Source organism: Hesperophylax consimilis, chromosome 13 (assembly GCF_061612785.1).
Source record: "Hesperophylax consimilis isolate HC1 chromosome 13, BYU_Hcon_1.0, whole genome shotgun sequence".
NCBI lineage: Eukaryota > Metazoa > Arthropoda > Insecta > Trichoptera > Limnephilidae > Hesperophylax > Hesperophylax consimilis.
The window spans coordinates 29,091,301-29,113,838 of record NC_142848.1 but is presented as its reverse complement, the minus strand read 5'-3'; the positions used below and the strand labels follow the sequence as shown (position 1 = coordinate 29,113,838).

At 34.3% G+C, this 22,538-nt stretch overlaps 1 protein-coding gene across 1 annotated transcript in view; it reads left to right on the top strand.

Moving 5' to 3' along the window:
• Sema1a (semaphorin 1a) overlaps positions 1–22,538 on the top strand; it is a 169,496-nt gene that overhangs the window by 117,284 nt on the left and 29,674 nt on the right. Inside the window, exons 3-5 of the mRNA XM_089638985.1 lie at positions 14,868–15,063; positions 16,418–16,522; positions 19,193–19,281. Of these exons, the coding sequence (XP_089495111.1) occupies positions 14,868–15,063; positions 16,418–16,522; positions 19,193–19,281 (390 nt within the window). The remainder of the gene's footprint in view (positions 1–14,867; positions 15,064–16,417; positions 16,523–19,192; positions 19,282–22,538) is intronic.

Genomic DNA, 22,538 nt, shown 5'->3' with positions numbered 1-22,538 from the left:
TTACGCACTAAGCATATACAGGGTGTATCGGCATGCACCCGAAATATTTTAAATAATTTAACCAGGGATTCCTCACCATATTTGCATTAAAAAAAAAATTATCACGTGACGCCACTGACACGTCGCAACGAATCACGTGATCACATGTACGGTGTTGCTGGAACAAGATGGAGTGCGTATGATGCGGATACACGTGATGCGCTAGGTTGCACCCAGTGGTGACGTATGATGGAAAAACATATTTTTTAATTCCATATACACACGCGGACATATCTCTGAAATCGGTTAATGTACAAAATAAATTTCGGAATATGTCTATATATATTTATAGACATTTGGCGAGGGTGTTAGTTCGGTTGACTCGCTAGTCCCTGAGAATAAAGTGCAATCAAAGTTTTTATGGATTTATTTTTTATGTTTTTAATTTAAAATAAAAATTATCGGACCACAAAATGTTTTTTTAATCGTAATTAAACGAATTATGTCACCCCCCCAAAAAGTAAGTTTCTACTGTTTATTGCAGAATTCAACTGTTTGGAAATCTAATTTTGCCACCCGGCTTTGCCCGAGTCGAAACATTACATTTAATATTCGAAATTTCATCATTGAGTCTTGTAATATTTATTGATTCATTTAAATATAACAAAACGCCATAGCTCATGATGGAAAGTGTGTTTTGTTGGCCTTGTAAGTTTCCTTGTCATAACTTTGCAATATTCATTAAATTCACCTTTCTGGAATACTACAGACAAATCATTTTGAAGAGCGCACATTTGAAACATCCGCTCGCAGTCCTCTCTTACCCGCAGTAGTCTTAGGTGTTACACCACAACACAAGCAAGAATCTCTTTATGCTGATTATTTATTAAACCAAACTCTAAATTCAATCATTATATTTCAGTGTTACCAACGCGAATATTTTTTTTAATTTAGGTAAGTACCTAATATTACTATTTTTGCACAGTAAATATTGGATTTACGTAAAATGTGCATTTTCCTGAACTAGTAAAGCGCCCATAGGCATCGTGTTAAAAACATTTCGATCCATTTGGTTTTATTGTCACCGTAGATTTATCCGCGCATTTCCCTTGTATCGCGATGCCGCCATTTTTTTCCGTCTGGTAACACTGCCGAATAATGGATGGTCTCATTAGACACGTAATGCGCGCTTTTAGCCCCGCTCGCGCCGTCTCTATCCGGCCCCGAACACTTTGTTCCCGGCGGACAGGGATGGGTATAGCGGAACGTGCCGGGAAAACCCTCGGGAAAACTCGCTGCAATAAACGCGGTCCAGATTCCACGAAAGGCAAAGTAAATTTTTAGACCATTCATAAAAAGGTCAAATGATAAGTACGATGAATTTTTGTGATACGTTTTTTGAGTTTGTTCCTTTTTGCTAGGTGGTAGCGTACTAACCGTCGCACACATAGGGAGGTGGTACTATTAAATTTACCGGAATTCGTATTCATCTAACATTTCACTGCATTGACGTTAGGTGTTAGGTTGCTTCGCATTTAAACTCACTTCATTTTAGTGCAGCGCAGTCCTTTGTGAAAAATTAAATGCTATTCGAAACCACTTAACGATCCCATTATTTGAATAACGTTCTCGGTAATATCACCTCGAGCTGCGATATCCATCAAATGTTTCTTTGAGGTTATGTGCACTGAGCGAGGGAAATAATGATGACTTTAACAAATTGTAAATAAATAATGTCGTAAATGGATGATTGTTTCTATCTTTAAATACCATAACTTCAAAATTAACATTATTTGTACATCTTCTTGTTATTGTATATTTTTTTTAAATAAATAAATAAATTAAAATATGAAACTTTATGTTTCGCTTCTCCGCAACAATATTAGTCTGTTATTTTTTTGTCAATTGTTTTTAACACATTTTCATACCCGAGGTATTGAAATACATCTTATTTGTTTAAAACCCCTTCTCTATAAACAAAATGAAAAACTCTTTTAGACTGGTCTTCGGTGACGTCACGGGTCACGTCCATAGATTCCATGTTGGCTGAATTTTTATATGTTGAGAAGAACCTTAGATAATACGCTATTGTAATTATCGCATGACTGCAATAATTACAATAGCGTATTATCCAAGGTTGATATTTTCAGTTGCGAACTTACCAAATACAAGATGTCCATAAGAGAATATTTCTCTGATGGTTTGTGAATAATGTTTATGTCTCTATTGTTTATATCTCTATTATGAATTTATTTATATCTACAACCTCTATCCATTTTCGTTGTATATAATATTTTGTTTTGTATTAATTTTCTAATTCATATTCCTTTCTCACAAATTTAAATAACTTATTTCATATTATGCTGTCTCAGTAGAGGTAAAGTCACAAGGAGGAAATCCATATAGTATAATACTTATGTACAAACTGATTAAATGTAAACTGTCGATTTCCCAAAAATGAATAAATGATAATAAATGAAATGAATAAGATGTATTATTATTAAATTGAATTAAAAAGGTTCATTTTCAAGTTCTGTTTTTATTTCAGTTCTGTCAACTTGATCATAATTCTATAATAACAAAACTTTCACAGAACTTGAAAATTAACTTTCAAATTTAGCGAATTGTTCATGAACTTCATTTATCCCTTCCATAAAATAGTAAATTAAAATCACGGGAAACAGAAAACTGAAACGCAAAATTCCTAGAACGACTTATCTGCGATTGGCTCAAGATATGAAGGCTGATGAACAACCTGCAAGATAAAAGATTAAGACGTTAAAGGAAGCGCATATCTGTAGGCGCGAAGAAGAAGAGAAGTGGAGGGCGGGAGACGGTGGGTGAAGGGAGTAGAACAAAAAGCAATTAGCAAGAAGAAAGATTGCGGGAATGGATAAGGAAGGAGGCAGCCTTGTTAGTAACTGTATAATTCTACATTCTACCTTCTACCCTATCTGAAAATCCTACCCATTCTTTTTCTCGGCATTTCGGTGAAGACCAAAGTTGGCAAGCAAATTGTAGATTTTCCACAAAAAGACAATATTACTTTATTCAAAGTTTTTTTTTATAGTAGAATAACTTAATGAGAAATACCTCAAATTCTAATATTTAAACATTTAAGACAATGCTAACTTAAGTCAATAAATGTCGCACATTAAAAAAAGACATATTTATCTAAGGCACTATATAAATTACAATTTAATTCGAGTAGAATCTTCCAATCGTACATAAACCAAGCAGTAAAAAATATGCTTTAAGAAAATTAAGATAATATTTGGTAGCTCTCAATCATTACAGTTAAAAGTGGTTAGAGCACTTCCCCGGCAAGGAAGAGGTCTTGAGTTCAATTCCCAGATGCGACTGAAACTTTTTATGTCTTTTCTTTTTCAATGATTAATTATTTAATTGGTTTCTGTCTTCCATGGATGTAGAACCACATTGATAAAGATGGCATGAAGTTATAAATATCTTGCAAGCGTACACGTCTCATTCTAGTGTAGTTTTGTTGAAGACGGCCCTAACGATAACCAACATCTACCAGTATAAGGATAAGTTTGCATGTTTTTTTCCCCAGAGTGTCCCTAGGCAACACATTCAATACATGTTTCAGCTTTCTCCTGATTTTAGGCTTTATCTTATGCCTCGTTAGCTTACAAAAATGAATTATTACTCACATAATCATTACGGTGCTACCTAAAGTTATCCAGTTCCCGCCTTCTCAACTCTTCCTCGCAATCAGTCCACTTCTTTCTCGCTTCCTTCGATATTTAAAGTTTCCTATTATCTTGTATTATTTCATCATGGTTCGTATTTCTTTAGGGTTCAAAGACCTCATCAAACTGCATTCGCTGTAGTCACAGCCGCTGTGCGTATGTGTTGCATAAATGGGGTCTAACGGATTCTGAACTGTGTGTATGTGGAAATATGTAAACAACAGAATACATCGTAGAAGAAAGTCCCCTAAAATCTGTTTCCTTATTGCATATCTGTGCTGAACCAAGCTGCTGACTCCCATTGCCGTCGGCTGTCTTGAATAACCTCAGCATTTCACTTTGACCTTCACCAAACTCTCCTCCACCAAACAAAGAAGAAGAATAATCGTTGTTTCTATAGTTCTTGGTTTCTTAGTTTCTGGTGTATGAAATATAGAAATAAACTATGAGAGGATGCCACCAGAATAATGAAAGACCTACCTTTGGTCTTGGTGTCTTCAATGTTCCCTCTCTCTGCCAGTACGAAAAAACTCCACGGCGTATTGCACTTAACCCGGAATTGTAACCTAACAACCTGTTATCAGTGGCGCTGCAGAAATGGTACTGAAGGTACTTCCCGTCTCCCGGTGACAAGGTTATAGGATAGGAAGGTAGGGAGTAAATCATTATAACAATCGGCTATATGCCCGAACAATCGCAGTCAGCCCATCGCAGTATATGGGACTGACAAATTGTTGCAATGGCTTCATGCTCATTGAGAGGAAATTTTTTCATTTGTGAATCAATTCTTTTATATGTCACTCATGTTGATATCAACCCATTAAATGCCAAGTGTATTACCTGAACATTGACTTGGATTTGATTTGTTCCTTTTGATGTGTGTTTTAGTACTTGCATTAGTTTCTTCTCTTGATTGGGCTCGAGATAATGTGGCAAGATTTTGTTTGTTGCAAAACTTTGTATAAAAAACACACAAACCGGGCGGCCAATAAAACTTTCTCCGCTTTGTAACAACCTTACGCATAATTTTACCTTTTTATGGTTCTTTATTCTGAATTAGCGCGAATCAATAAGCCGAAAAACCTCGTTATAGCGTTTAATTTGCATCGTACCTTTTTTAAATTTTAAAACTTTATGGAATTTGAATATTTTTGCTTTCAAAATAATATGATAACCTTGAAGGGTCTGGCTAATATTGGATAGGAAACAACCTTCGTTGGTATAATCTGTAATTCAGTTTATTTCCTCATTTTCCAATAATATTAAGCTTTACTCAGAACGAAGCATTAGAATACGAAAGCTAATTTTGAAATAATACAGTCATGTTCACACGTGTTGATGACAATAATTATTTTGTTCTTCGAAAGACACAACAAATGATGTTTTGTGTTTTGAAAGCTAGAATCTAGAAGCTGGAATCCAGTGGGGGTCAGGAAAGGCCCAGAGTTTGCAAACACAATAGATATTTCGTTTAGCCTAATTCCTACAGTCTAATCTTTTATCAAATTATACCCACAATTTGTGGTAAAAATTAAGGTAATCTGACAAGGTTCAGATGAGTTATCAATATAATTGTGCATGAAAACACACTAAATCGCCCACCATAGCAAGTTGATTTACATCCTTCAAAATTGTGCCTCGCTCAATCTAACGCAATTGGAATATTTATTTATCTATTAAGGCGATGCACTACGTAGTAATGCAAAATCATGTGTTTTTGGTTTGAAAATTTGTTCGCCCAGAAATTTTTCAGATGCTTTAATTAAATATTGCGAGTAGAATACATCCTGGCCTTTGAAATAATCGAGTATTTTTTAGATAAGTCTTTTTAGAAGCCCAGAAAAAATAATGTATAAGGCCTATGAACACTACTTTAAAGTTTAAAATCTCCTACTTACGAACCCATTTTTGGTTATGGTTTTATTGCATAATGTGGCAAATTAAGTTATTTATAAAATGATCGAAAAACATTTAAATATTTGTACCTGAACATCCACAAAATAAAATAAAAAGCACTTTTTGGCCATGTTTTTTTCTTGCATAAATCAAAACAGGTGGATGGTGGTGATAAGCGGGAATTCAAGCCTTATAGCCATCGCCATAAGGTGTGTTATTGATAGCGGTTCGATTCAAAATATTACACGACGTAGTGCATCGCCTTAACTCATTTTTTTTTAAATTTGGAAGGGTATAAAAAACAATGGATTTTCGATAAAGTTAATTACATTTTTTAATTCTATTTTCACGTAGAACCACCCTCCCAAAGTTTGTAGAATCTACCCCCGGAAACCCTGTATAGTTCCTGCATCAAATACCACAGTTGGAAAGTCTTTAATCAAAAATATATTGTAGCCAAATGAGGTAATAGATGCCATCTCTGAATAGATTTACGTTTCTGCAAAATGTTTCCTGTTTTTTTTCAGGGCCTGAAACATCGCGATAAAGCTGCTACTGATTTGATTAAAAAACTTTTCTCAATTATTTCAGCGGGATGTTGACGGCTTCGAAGAAAGCTAATTTAGAACGCTTATATTATTATCATTTTACTGCTACTCTTATCCAGGGCCGGATTAAATAGCAGGCAGAGTAGGCCATTGCCCAGGGCCCGATACTTTTAGGGGCAACGCGAAAACAGATCAAGCAGTTTATCTCAGTGATCCCTTTAATGTTTTCAAATTTTTGTATCTTGTTGTTATTTCTCAGGCGGAATTACCGGTACCTACTCTAAATGCGCACATGCACAGATATAAATGATCATGATAAAAAAAATGACTATGCCAATTTCCTGATAAAATATTAGTCGTTCAGAATATGTCGACAAAGGTTCCATGATAACTCAACACAGTGACAATTCAACACACTTTTAAAAAGTGATATAAAGTCACTAAGAACGATAAAAGAAAAAAAATATTTAACCTAACCTAACCTAATCAACTTAACCCAGTTAATAAAGTTTTTGTTTCATCACTTTCCATGACTTTATATAACTTTTTAAAGATGTGATGAATTATCATTGTGATGATTTATCCGGTCACCATCGACAACACTTGTCGTTTTCATAATAAATATTTTTATAATGAAGGAATGCAACAGTATCAGTATATCAATAGTCGAATGAACACAGTCCTCGTAAAACATTCCGCTTTTAACTGATACCTTATTAAGACCTATTTTAATTCATCCATTAAAACCTTTACAGTCCCGTTTTTAACAGGAAAACGAATAATTTGAACAGAATTTTAATCCTCGCAATATGGTGATTCAATATGGCACCCTTTTTTGATTTAAATGTTTAGGTTGTTACCGATCGTGAAAGAATACAAAACGCGGTTCGCTTCCTCTGGAAAGTTGAACAGTAAATTTAATTAATTTTCACCTGAAATATAGGAAAAAATTCGCCTGCAGAGCTTTTTTCCTGTGCACTATGGTCTGAATAACATAATTTATTATACATGAGTAAAAAGTGGAAGAGGTCTGGTACCAAATACTTCAAATAAAGAAAAGTATTAATGTTTTTGTGCATTACAGACTATGTGTCCATTTATACATATAAAATTAACTACATATTTTTTAAATGAAAAAGAATCATAAAATACGTATTTTAATGGGTAAGGCATGGCATTTACATGCCTCTTGAATCCTTCAATGCTACTGTTAAAAATGTCAACAGTCTTGGAAAAGTTATCTAACAGCGCTTTACCTCGTGCTGAGCCAGTGCGTCTGTTTTGCTATGTGGGATATATAGTAGATCATAGTGCTGTCCCTGGGTGTAGTTGTTTGGTACAAACAACGTATAGCATTCCAGTAAGTATGGGCTATCTGTTAATTTATTCATAATTTTATTCGCCGTTACTGCAGGGGCCCCTATCCTCGTCGAATGAAGACTTCGTGATGCATGAATCTCGGATACTACACATTTTCATTTACAGGTAAATGCATGTATGTAAATGACAAAGAGCGTTCCAAGACAAAGTTGTATGGCGGTCTATTATCTCTGCCTGTTCCTTCGAAGAATCGGCTTGAGGGTTATTTAGTAAAATGGGAGATGTGTTCTTGTCAACCTTTGAATTTTTGAAGGGCCTCCCTAGTTCTTAATCCGGCCCTGCTCTTATCTTTTTCTTTCTTTTTTGATGACCTCCCTTCAAATGTAATTTTTCTGTCAATTACCCCCCGTCAAACGTGACGAACGATTTCATCAGATTCAAATAATGAGTTTTTTTTAATATTAGATATATTTCTTGTATTTCAATATGTTGAGCGATTTCAACAGAACGTGAATATTCAATTGCGATTAAGAGTTGATCTGAATAATATGTAAGTATATATTTTGTGTATCTTTACAAAAATTGGAAAATCTGGAAGCCTTTAAAGCTTCTTAACCAACCTAACCTAACCAAATTGATGAATTGTTGAAATGTTTATTTAAAGGTTCGCTAATTGACTGAGCCTAGCGAAGTCCTGTTTTAGCTCGATCGTTTGGCATTTTGTCTGTCTGTAATTTTTTTTGTACGTTCCGTTTCCGTTTAAAGATGTGGCCGTGTTGGATATAGCATTTTTATTCCGCCATGGTTCACATGAGCGTGGATACTTCTACGAGCAGTCAAATCGGAATAACCTATTTTATGGTACCATCCTAAATAACAAATGTAGATCCTAGGAAATAAATTGTACAGCGCCTTTGAGGTGATTTTTCACAAAAACGGCGCTCTACAAATTATCCAATTATTATTATTATTATTATCCGTGCCTGAAGAAAGTTTGAAAAAAAAAGTCTTTGAAATAGTGACGTTTCTTTCGACATATTGTAGAGTAATTCCTTATTTGAAATATTTATATGGTTGCCATCTTAGATTTTTATAAACCTATTAATGTGCTTGTAATGGTCGCTCAATTACAGTTGACTCCAACAATACTCAGATTTATGTGTATTGGTGCACATTATCCAATTCCCACAGTTACGTCCTTTCTAAACGTCTAACTTATTGTTATTAGCAAGAAAGGGACAACTCGTGTACCTATAATCAACGAATTTGAGTATTAGAAAAGTTTTTTCAGTAATTTGATAAGTTTTCCAAAGCATACTTTTATAATTTTCGTTTTAACTGAATTTTCATTTTTTGAATAACAAGTTTGAAAAATGTTGTATCCAAGCAATGCATATGTGTGAAGACCGTGTTCGACTCAACTCTCGTTACTATTCCTGTGGAAACATTTTTCAGTTAAATTGTTTTCATGGATGCATTTATTTTATAAAATTTGAAAATTTCGTCTTTTCAAAAAATATACTCTGTCGTAACGAATTTGTGTATTTTTAAATTTGCGCTTTATGCATATTCCTGGATAAACAATTCGTAATGAAACAAATTTCCCTTAGAGAAAATATATGCACGTTGTTCTGTAAATAATATACACGCCGTAATCACGCCCTTCGCTACAGTTTCAAAAAAAAAACTCCACTTTGAGAATAATCCACTTTGTGTTGTGCAACACACAACCAGCGAAAGAACTTCCGATGATAAGTCGCATTGCTTTGGTTATACATTTTTTATTACTTTAAGGTCATCATCATCTGTTTAATTGTTAGCCAAAATCTATTTCCAAAAAGTAATATTTTGGAGAATTTGCAATTTATTTTATTCTCTGTCATTACACAAGAAAATAATCTTTGAGTAGTAGTTAAAATATTGAGCTACAGTGTGTAATAAAACATTACAAACGAGTAGTGTAGGTTGAAAGTATCTATCTATCAAAAAATAAAATAGAATGGGGTATTGTGTCTTCCATTGTTTTCAATTTTGAAAAGCAGATTCAATTAGCGAATACGGAAGCTTATAATATGCTACTGTTGGTTGGGCTTTATAAGGTTATGTTTATATTGCCCTGGTGAAAAATAACCATTCAGAAACGAAACGTGGCTTGAAATGGCTGTTGCCACGTTTGACGATCAGATCTAAAAAGTCCGATATTTCTCAACAGTTATTAGTAAAATTATCGTAAATTAAACCATCTTAAACAAAATGATTGCTGGAAACTAATTAGCAAATGATTGTGTGCAAAATAATACGATCAAATAGTAATTTACGATCAAATGCGTTACTTTTTACATACGATAATTTGATTACGATCTAAACGTCGGTTACCCTTCCCAACCTTCCTCTACCCAATCTCATTCCTTCCCGCACTCCTTTCAGCATCAGAATATACCCCAATTAGGGATGCCGTAATACGATGAGCTCCGGGATATGGCTAGAATTTTCCATTTCGAAAGATACATGCTAAAATGTATCAATTTTTATAAACTCTCTAACGATAATGCAAATATTTGTTAGTAGTGTATCTTCCTAGCTAATTTAGTTACATTATTCGCTGTTTTGGTTACTGTTGTGTTCGTACAAACAGGTCTCCAACTCGTCTTGGAAGGAGTTTATAATTAAATGGTTCTTTTAGATTAATCAGGGATTTATTAATACTCCACGTATTATAGTGGTGACTCGATAGTCGACCTAACTAGAAGCTTGATAATTAGAATCTGCAACAGTAAGTTTCTCTGAGAGCCTTCGCACTAGCCCTGGAGACTACTGGCCACTGGCTCCATCTTGCGGACTTCCACGCAAGCTCTATGCACTGCCATCTGTGCGTGCATCTATGAAGCTGTTACTTCCAAACAGTTACAAAATTGTAGGTATCACCCAACATGACCGATCCAACTCATTTAATCTCATGATTACTTTTTAGTATCCTCTGCAGTAGAGGGCTCGTGGGCTGATAACAATAAAAAATGTATTTATTAATTACAGACCCGTGTACGAGTGTGCTCGCATTACTACAAAAACTGTGGAATATGCATCTGAATTGCACAAACGAACGGTGCTCTATAATCAAAGGGTGTTAAAATTTACCCTGCCAACAAAATATTGCACTCTTTCAGAATTTTGAATGTACTAACAGGAGCACAAATTGATATTGTTGAGAGAATTTTTACTGTGATCTCATCGGCTTTAAATAGATTCTATTAAAATTTATAATATTGGGTTTTCCAATAAGAGGTGTTATGTGTATTATATTCCAGCCATAAAATATTTTTTTATGGCCTGAATTGGATGGTATTGATCTGGACAACGTTTACTTTCAACAAGACGGCGCTACGTGCCACACAAGCAACGAAACCATTGATTTTTTACGGGAAAAGTTTCCGGACCGTGTTATCTCTCGAAGAGGTGATCACAATTGGCCACCGAGATCTTGTGATTTAACACCTTGCGACTTCTTCCTTTGGGGCCACGTGAAAGAGAAGGTCTACGCCAACAGCCCAGCGTCGATTCAAGACCTCAAAGATGGAATTCGTGAGGCTATCGAGGCTTGCGATTTGGTTATGGAAAATTTCATGAAAAGGATATTGTCCTGTAGGCGTGGTCGTGGTGGTCAATTTGACTGGTGTTATTTTTCACTATTAACGGCATACCTTCTTCTTTATAATGAAATAAACATTCGATCATTTTTATTAAAAAATAGCATTTTTCTTTGAATATAAAAATAACTCCTCTTATTGGAAAACCCTGTATATTATTGTGTAGGTACCTAGCTTTGCTAGCCATGATTTTAAAATATTATTTTACCATCCGACATGTGCTTTTAGTATGTTTGGAGTAATTAGTCAATGGTGGAGGGTCTTTTTAAGGAAAGGAAGGAGAGGAGGTTCTTAGAAGGAAAAGGGTAACAGGGTTTGTTAGGAATCTGGGGGTTAGTGTGTCCAGAAGTGGCAGACGTGTGACTCCATCCTTCTTACGCATTTAACTGTCTAAGTCACCAAATTCTACTAAGCGAACCACTTGGGTATACCTCTGGAAGAAGTGTTGGTTATCCAATTAATGGTTTCCGGGGCTCCCGCCTCTCAAATCATAACTCTAACCGTCTGGAGTCAGTGAGACTATGGCATCCTCAATGGATATGTTGAACAACATGTGACTCCATCCTTCTTACGCATTTAACTGTCTAAGTCACCAAATTCTACTAAGCGAACCACTTGGGTATACCTCTGGAAGAAGTGTTGGTTATCCAATGAATGGTTTCCGGGGCTCCCGCCTCTCAAATCATAACTCTAACCGTCTGGAGTCAGTGAGACTATGGCATCCTCAATGGATATGTTGAACAACATGTGACTCCATCCTTCTTACGCATTTAACTGTCTAAGTCACCAAATTCTACTAAGCGAACCACTTGGGTATACCTCTGGAAGAAGTGTTGGTTATCCAATGAATGGTTTCCGGGGCTCCCGCCTCTCAAATCATAACTCTAACCGACACTTCTTCCAGAGGTATACCCAAGTGGTTCGCTTAGTAGAATTTGGTGACTTAGACAGTTAAATGCGTAAGAAGGATGGAGTCACATGTTGTTCAACATATCCATTGAGGATGCCATAGTCTCACTGACTCCAGACGGTTAGAGTTATGATTTGAGAGGCGGGAGCCCCGGAAACCATTCATTGGATAACCAACACTTCGTGGCTGATGATAGGTAATAGGAAGATGAAGGTGGGGAAGTTTTGAGGATTTGATTAAAAATTTTGCAAAAAAATAAAACCTTTTGTTTTTAAATGAAGTTAACTACATTTTCATGATATTATATATTTTTTTATTCTTAATTTCAAAAAACGTAACTACGTTTAAAAATATGGTTAGTATAATCAATATAATATAACGTCTTGTAAGTACAGTAGGCGGTAAAATATGTCCATACGTCCCTCACTTTTAGATGTTTTTTCTCCCTTTCATAGAGAACACAATTTTTCATTAGATTTATTTTTAAGTATATTTAAAAAAAAAAAAAAAAAAAATAGTTAAGATTTTTTATTATTCTACGCAATAATTAACCCAAAAGTCGCTGTTTCAATCCAACTGATAAGTGGATTCCACCGATAAGTCCTCCATCTCTGCACAAGCAACAAAAGATTTTCAAAATTTTAAGGCCTTTTGAAACCTAACTTAGCAACCATCACACCATTTCCTCGCAGGGGAAACTGATTCCCCACAACTCTCGGCATCATTCCTTGCTCAGTCACATTCATACATCGTCTCATACCATTCTGTTATTCTGACCTTGACATGACCCGACTCAAGTATTTGGTTCACTTGATCGTGCCTTGTCTTTCTCCGACGTCCCCGACTACTTTAACCACTCACATTTGGGACCTTTCTTTGTTCATCCGCTCTATGATGATGATGATACGTGTGATGATTAGCGCGGTGATTTGTCTCCTTGAAATCTGTTGAATGAACTCAATTTTATTTGAATTTAAGCATCATTTTCAAAATTGAAATCATCAGACAAACGATAAATGGTATAATATTTCATTATTTAAAAAATTGAACTGATTTGTCAAGATTCGAGAATTAATACTATCCCGTGATTTTTCACGTGTCAAACATATTGATTTCGGTTGTCTGTGCGTGGTTGCTGTCCCGTTAAAATCTGGTTGAATCTGAGTGTTATTTTAAAAATTAAAATCAGTCATGTGAAAAATTCAGACAAGCGATAAAGTACCTACCTAACTACAATATAATATTTAACTATTTAAAAAATTGCAACTTATTTGTCAAGGTTCAAGAATTTATACTATCCCGTGATTTTTTACGATAGTATTAATAATAATTTACAATTTATATTTATTTATTTATTTAATATCAACGGTTCACATTAATTTTACTGTAATTTCGCATCACAGTAATTGCAAGCTTCTAAAATACTAAGAATAAATGTATTAATTGAAAATATATGATAGTATAGCCTTCTTGTACCTACCTTCCATGCAGTTAAATAGATCCGCCATTTCTGCGTTTCTATTGCTAACTTCGTGTAATCTAGATACAAGCGAGTGTTTGAAATGCTCAGTCCAACAAAATCCTGTTAACAGGATTTTAGAACGTGTAGCTCTCGTGGGTATATGAAATTCAATGAGGTTGAGTAAATTAGGGCTTTCTATACAACCATTTACAATTTTTAACATAAATAGAGGACGCATACCAATTCGTACGGTTACATTCAATCCAAGATTTTAAATTATCTTACCAAGCGCACATCATTTCTAACATTAATTATTTATTTGTACACCAAGTTTCACGTGTCTGAACATTGAAGTATCAATTTCCTTTGAAAGCCTTTGCAGTACGTCTATGTAAGTACTAAAAATAAAACTGTCGACTTGGGTGTGAAATTTAATGGATAATGTCAAACTCCAATCGACGAAGAAGCTTTCCTTTAAAATAATTACTCCCTCTGAAGGTCGAGACAATTGCCCTTCAATCGTAGTAAGAGGGATGGACCCTTATTAATTCACCAATAAATTATAGAACACTTTAATCTTCTGGGCTCCTAATCCTTGACAGATTTAAGTCGATCGACTTAACTCCATCTTGGATATTGCTAAAACTCTTAACGAAAGCGCAGACTTAGTGTTCGCGCGTACAATATGACAACAAAAATGTTTTTGACCAAAATAAAGGGCGTTGTAATCCTTTATATTTCTATATATAATTGGCAACACCTAGATGGATCAAACGTAATAAGATGCGACTTTAAAAAATTCCCAATGATCCAGGTGCATATTTTTAGTTTTTAGTAGACTTGCTGAAGTCTCTGGCGTAGACCGGACTTTACGCAGAGTTTCTCGTAAAGACAGTTACCTTCCTCTTGTTTTGAAGGTCAAGTGTCCTAAATTTCAATAATGTAATAAAACTGTAGATTTGTATAACAATAAAATCCAAGCAACCCATCCGGTGTCATTCCGGTTCTATTGTCCTTAACCTTAAAATGAACGTCGTTAATTGCGAGAATTTCGTTACCTGCCATTCCAGTTTTACTTGAGGGTAAGGAATTATCCTTAACCTTAAAATTAACGACGTTTTTGATAAATAAGGGCGATGCCGATTTCTATAGGATATAAGGAATTGTCTTTAATATTAACCTGAAACTGATCCACTTTTTCGTTAACTGTGATTTCAGTTCTCTCGGAAGATAGAACTGGAAAAGTCGTTAATTTTAAGATTAAGGACATTTCCTTATCCTTAAGTAGAACCAGAATCACAATACGTTGCCTGTTTTCGTGTCCTTACTTTTATTTTCCTCTTCTTCCCAAAACAATAGTTCTTTCATATGTATTAATATATATTTATTTCGCAGGAGAGCTGCCAGAACTACGTCCGTATCCTGGTGGTGCCTTCACCAGGGAAGCTCCTGGCTTGCGGGACTAACGCCTTCAGGCCGGCCTGTCGCCAGTACACCGTGCGCAGCGATGGGTACGCCTTGGAGTGGGAGAAGCTGGGACAAGCCATCTGCCCTTACGACCCCTGGTCAAATTCCACTTCAGTCTATGCCGGTGAGATACCATTTCACTATTTAAACAACTCTACGTATCGACATATTAAAAAAGTCATCATTTTATTGTGTTGAAATTGCTTTTGTATTTTAAATTTTAATTTATATTTGTTTTTATATAATCATTTTAAAGTTTTCTACTGAATCAATATACGCTTGATAAATTTTATTGAGTTCAAACTATACTGCTCTTATACACGTTGTCAAATACTCGTACTGCAAGCGGGAAACTGATGAATCTACATCACATTTGGTGTCGATTTTGTGGTATACTTTTATGTTATATTTGACTGTCTATGTATTGTATGTTTTTTTGTGGTATAATTTTATGGTATATTTTATGGTTGACTGTCCTATATCTATCTGTTTATGTATTGTATGTCTTTGTATGGTATATTTTATGGTTGACTGTCTTATATCTATCTGTGTATTTATTTTATGTCTTTGGATGGTATATTTTATGGTTGACTGTCTTATCTATCTGTCTATGTATTGTATGTCTTTTATTTATTTATTTCAAAGAAAATTTACATTGGATGATACATTTTGAATGTTATTTCAACCGCCATGCTAGGGATGGCCCTGTGTAAATTAAATTATACAAATCCGATTCAGTTTATATTTTATGTGATAAATAATTAATTAAACATTGACAAGTGCTATTTTTATATGAATTAAATCAATAGAGGAATGTGAGAGATATGTGGAGGGAGATTAGGGAGTTTTTTTTTTTAGGATATCAGGGAGAAGGTTGAAGGTTTTGGGAGCTAGATGGGTGAATTGTCTTTGTGCTGATATAGTATGAGGTTTAGGTACATTGTAGTGTCGTTTGGTTATATGATAGCGTTTTTTTTATTTTATTTGTACAAGAAATGTGTTAGCATAAATTTTAAATGGAGTTGACGTATATTTAAGACACTGTACTCAATAAAAAGTTGGATAAAGGAATATCTTGTCGGTCGCTTATTGATAACACGTATTACCATTTTTTGAGCTTTTTGCAGAGGATCAATAATAGTTTGTGTGGTATACTTTTTTGGTTGACTGTCTAATATATATCTGTCTTTGTATTGTATGTCTGTGTATCGTATACTTTTATGGTATATTTTATGATTGACTGACTTATATCTATCTGTCTATGTATTATATGTCTTTTTATCATCTTTCTGTCTATGTATTATCCCTTAAAATTTTATTCTTCTGTATCCATTTAATTGTGCCTTCTCTTTATATGTGTACTTTTGTTGAATAATTAATATTGTGAACATGAGCTGCTTTAGCAGTTTAGCGAGTGTTTATATCGAAGAACATTTCATTCAGTTTTGACGGAACTTTCAACTATTGTTTTTTCACAGATGGGGTACTTTACACGGGTACAGTGGCAGATTTCAGTGGCATGGATCCCATCATCTACAGAGAACCCCTTCAGACCGAGCAGTACGACTCCATGAGTCTCAACGGTATGCTCCAAATATCTTCATAATATTGTTATTTCCTATATGTTCTATTTTATTTATTTGTATTTCAAATTATGAAATGTACGCCATTAAAGAATTCAATTTAGCATAGTTTTATCGTTAACTTTGGCGTTTATGTGAATTAATTGTAATCTATATAAATAAAAATGTTTAATTCTTCAAAATCTTAAATCTCCGGAAGTTTTTCACCTTGCTTTGAAATTTTGACACAATGTTGAATTCGACCACGCGTGTATTTTTTATACCTATATCATTTAGATGTGAGCCCTTGAGGTGATTTTGCACAAAAACGGTGCTATAAAAATCATCCGAATATTATTATTATTTTTTATGTCACCTGTGACAGCTAAAAAAATGCTTTTTGTCACCTGTTACATGTAAAAACATATTTTTTGTCATCTACGACAAGTAAAAACGTGCTTTATTTCAAAAGCAAAGCCATCTGTTCGACAAACATCTGTTGGACGTAAAAGCAACACGCGCTATTGTTTCTCTATCTGCACAGACATAGTGAACCACAGCAACGCGTGGCGGGGTTGAGCTAGTTATTGAATAAATAATCTTGCACAAACTACTGTTTTAATATAGTGAAAAATAAAATTTAAAAAATAAGACACTTTTTCTAAGTATAAATTTATTCATGACAAATTTGTGTTCCAACGTAAATTGGTCGGTTCATCAAAACGCTTTTCTTTTATTAAGATTTTTTTGGTGTTTCATCATATTTTTATTATATGGTAAATAGACAATTTTATTTTAATTTTAAATAATTATGATTAACTCACAAGTAATTGCCAAAGTTGCCTCTAAAATCATGAGAAATTGAAATCATTTATGGCCTATATATGATAATTTAAAACATAAATAAATAAAATACCACATATCCTTACTAGATATTTGCTATACCTCGCGATTTAAAATTATTTTTCAGTATGGTTCAGTGTTTTGGCCTCAAATTCAAAATTAATTTTCAGTTGGTAGGGTGTTTTGGCCTCAAATTAAAAATTAATTTTCAGTTGGTAGGGTGTTTTGGCCTCAAATTCAAAATTAATTTTCAGTTGGTAGGGTGTTTTGGCCTCAAATTAAAAATTAATTTTCAGTTGGTAGGGTGTTTTGGCCTCAAATTCAAAATTAATTTTCAGTTTGTTGGGTGTTTCGGCCACACATTCAAAATTATTTTTTAGTTGGGTTGGGTGTTTTGGCCTCAAATTTAAAATTATGTTTTCCTTTGAGCCGTTCCCCTTGAATCGAGGAACACGTTTTGTTGGACCAAGACAAGAAAATTTCGGACTCATTTTCACTCGCTCGTCAAAACAAGTTTCGACAAACTTATTGCAGTACTAAAACCTTAAAGATATTATTATAACGCACATTTTTATTATACCTACAAATACGTAAATTTGACAAACAATAAATTAGTGAACGTTTAGACACCTACATAACCTGTTTTACGGAAGAAATGTTAAGATCATAAATAAAGCTTTTTTATGATAAACTAATGTTTATAAGACAAGGTATTTGTGCATAGCACAAAGGATAACAAAAATAATAATAATAAAGAAATAAGCCGACGTAGCTCAGTGGTCTAGAGCACCTGACCGAACATCAGAGGGTGCAGGTTCAATTCCCGTCGCCGACATTTATTTTTACTCAGAAGATATTTTAAATTTGTATGGATATTTCAGGCGACTAATTATTGCTTATAATAATTTATTATAATTAAAGCATGTCGAAAATTGTTACAATTATATTTTTCATTCAAAAACTTTCCACTTTTGGACGACTGCAGTTACCCATCAAATTCCACTGTATTTTTGCCAAATTCATTTTTGTCTACAGAGCTTTAAAAGTGCACTCCGTGGCGTTTAAATTTTAAATAGAATGCTTTATCATCTGTAACCAACAGTAATTTCATAGCTACATAAGATATGTAGATATATTCCGCCATTGCAGTTGACCGGGTTATGTGTGTAATTTGTTATTTTTAAGCTCCCAACTGGGAGCATAAACATGACAAGGAGCGCATAAAACGGGGCAATTAAAACTGGCATAAAATGAGCACAAAGCTATTTTAGGTCAAAAGCTGTTGACTACTTTTACCCAGTTAAATTTATTAGAAGTATTTATTTATATGTTTCAACTACGAAATTATCAATTGATTCAGTTTCAATCAATTTTCATTTTTGCTATCTGTGACCTAGGGTATACAATACTTATATATAATATATAATACTTGGTGTATTTACACTTTATATTTACACTTGATGTAATATTTATAACGCGGCGCGTAAGGTCAGAACAGTGAAAAACTTGTTACCAAAGCGTTTGTTTGGTTAAAACGGTCTCACACCAGGCTCAAGGCCGGCTTTACCATACCAACGATGAGCGGGCGTGTAAGAACCTAATTCGTAAGACGGCAAGGCTTCAAAGACGGGTTGTTTCACAGAATTTGAACAATTCTTTTTTTTTAAATTTTTTTCTAAGTAAATTGAAATTACATAAAAAAAATTGAAGATAGAATTTATGTATATATTATGTTGACTAGTTATTACCAGTGAAAATCATGGATTGTAGATACGTACCTCGAATATCACGGTTACACTTTATCACAATAAAATCTCTCACGGTATATTTTTTGCGATTTTATTACAGCTCCCGACTTTGTGAGTTCCATGACCCAAGGGGACTTCGTGTACTTCTTCTTCAGAGAGACAGCTGTCGAGTACATCAACTGCGGCAAGGTAAGTGCCTTCCCTGATAATCAATATCACATTACACTCAGAGCAAGCGAAATGTTGTTAGCCGCTAGGCCCAATAGCCAGCAGCTATCAATGTCTATACACTGTTTAACACTAGGGCTGAAGGGTGTCTAGAATTACAGAATCGTATTGTGGCACCCGAAGCGTCAGTATTCACAGAATAAAGGAAATGACACACTGGGCTCACGTACGCAATGTATGTAACGCATTGATATGCCTGGAGAGCTTACAGATGCTTCAGAAACGCAGTTGTCACATGCAACTCAATCCTACGCTTCCTATGCAACGCCGATCTGTGCTGTTATCGGCGTGGGACGTTTGAAAGAAAGATGGCGTACATGGCCTTATGAAGTGATTTATAGTGTAAAGTCTATTGAATATCGCGATACTACGATTCAAACTTACGTTACGAAATGCACGCCGGTCTGGGAAGGTGGTAGTACACACGTTGCGTACGTGGACCCAGTATGTCCTTATGTACATTTGATGCGAACAACACATACTTATGGTTGTGTGTATTTATGCTTAATATATATACCTACACCTTCGAGAGTGATATTCTTGTAGAACGTCACTGAACGATGAAAAAAGGTTAGTTTTTTTATAATATTTTTTATCAAACATTTCGAATAACTGTAAAAACTCTAGTATGGTGTTTTGACGAAAATGTATTAAGGCGAAGCTTAATGCTAAATCACTATTTTGATTAATCTTTATAACGAATTGGTGGACATTATGAATACCAAAAAATATGATTTCGATAAATTGAAGGTTTTCCTATCACTTTGCTTGAGTAGAATACAAATAAAATAATAAATTACTAAATAAAAAATATAAATGAAAACTACCTACAAAATTTTTTTTTTCAATAGAAATGTATGAACGCGCAAAAAAACAACTTTTTAAAAATACAGTATTATAGCTGAGATTATCTGTGACAGTGTCGCTTGATTAACTTTTTTGCTTTCTTATAAAATTATTTACAAAATACAAATAAAATACAAATACAAAATACATTTCGAATAACTGTAAAAACTCTAGTATGGTGTTTTGACGAAAATGTATTAAGGCGAAGCTTAGTGCTAAATCACTATTTTGATTAATCTTTATAACGAATTGGTGGACATTATGAATACCAAAAAATATGATTTCGATAAATTGAAGGTTTTCCTATCACTGTGCTTGAGAAATAAAATAAAATAATAAATTACTAAATAAAAAATATAAATGAAAACTACCTACTAAATTTTTTTTTTCAATAGAAATGTATGAACGCGTAAAAAAACAACTTTTTAAAAATACAGTATTATAGCTGAGATTATCTGTGACAGTGTCGCTTGATTAACTTTTTTGCTTTCTTATAAAATTATTTACAAAATAAATAAAAACCAGTTTTGTACTTGAAATTGAACGATTCTAGACTCCGTTTGTCAAGCGATTTTGATGCCTATTACCTACAATATAAGGCATACCAAGAATATACACATTTTTGGCTTGTAGCTTCCTCTTAACTTTAAAGAGTTATTACCGACGGTAAAATTAATTTTACGATATCGCCAAAAATTACGAAGTTATGTGCTTTCAAAGTGAACTTGGGTAAAACGTATGTAATGCTTTGAGCATTTAACAGCGCCCTTGAGGTGATTTTTCACAAAAACGGCGCTCTACAAATTATCCAATCATTATTATTATTATTAATGGTGTCTTGTGAAGTCACATGAGACATGATTTAGAAGAAATTATCTCGATTCGAATGGCAGCGCTCTATTACCGCCGCGTATCACCGATATGTCACTAGCTTTTCGGCCGGCCACAAATATCATTATTTTGACGGTTTGATAATATTTTCGGTATTTTCAAAAAATTCAAACGTTGTCCTCGGCGTGCTCTAATATGATATATTTGTAAAAACAAGAAATTTCGCTGTAAGATTGTAACTCATTGTATATTCTTCTATACTAGCCAATAACAATAAAACGCTGTCGGAAGACTCAAAAATGTATAAATATCTACATATTAACCACCAATTCTAATTATAATATGTTGTTTACCTCAGCTATATTATTTCTCCAATCTACCTACATTAAATTACGTATGTTTTACGCGTTCACCCGTTGACAAAAAGTTAGTATTTACCTTTTTACTGACTTGTACATACTAGCTTCTACTATCAGTGTACCTTAGCGAGTAAAGAGTAGGTGAAGCTGCTCTTAGAGAATATTTATTTTTTAAATAATTTTATTTCCTTTCCAAGTAGTTTCTTACAAAAATACCTATTTAATTGCATTGGTCAAGCATTTTCCCTAAATGCTGTCCAAAGTTTTCCCGACGTGGAAACATTCTCGAGCTCTCCGCCATCCTGGTCCGGGGTAAGTGGTGGCGCCACTTGATGCCCCTTCCCAACCATTGTCCGAATGTTGCCAGCTTCCAGTCTCGTCTCCCCAGAGGTGGACGGGGTAAAAGGAAAATAATGTCGGGAAATTATGACTATTAATTTTTTTTCGGAGAGCATTTGAAATCGAACCTCTAATACGCGTTATGGACGATTCCCAGATGAGATGGTTTGAACAATTTACTTACGATCTTTGCGTATAGGATTATTTCGGTTATTCCAGAGGGAAAACATACGGTTGAATGCTAAGTCTTTGAATCTCTAATCTCTAAATAGTATAAAATAAAGTCGCTATCCGCGTCTGTCTGTTTGTGCGCTTATTTCTTCTAAGCTACGCAACGGATTTTGGTAGGGTTTTCACTACCATTTAGAGAATTTCTTCCGGAAAGTTTGTATGCATATTATACAGGGTGTATCGGCACGTACCCGACAAACTTTTACCAGCTATTCCTTAGCACATTTGGAGTAAAAAATGTTATGGGCACTTTGCTGTCCGGTAACATTTTTTTTTAATAAAAAATTTACTATCCATATTTCACCACATGTCACCAATGTTTTATCCTTTGTCAAAGTTTGAAAACCCATCTGGCAATATTTTGTTCGAGTTTCGTTGAATAATGTACGTACGTACCTACGTTGGCGCGCTTTTACAATCACAACGAAATGGCACGGCACCATTCGTCTCATTTTTAGCTATTATTATTTAGTGTGTACGAAAGAGCGAGGACACTTTTTGACACACTTGCTAATAACAGCTGTTGAACACGAGAAACAATGCAAATGACAGTGACGGAGTGTGGATTTTTTATTTATTTTTTGTTTTTAATGGAAAAAAATGTTACCGGAC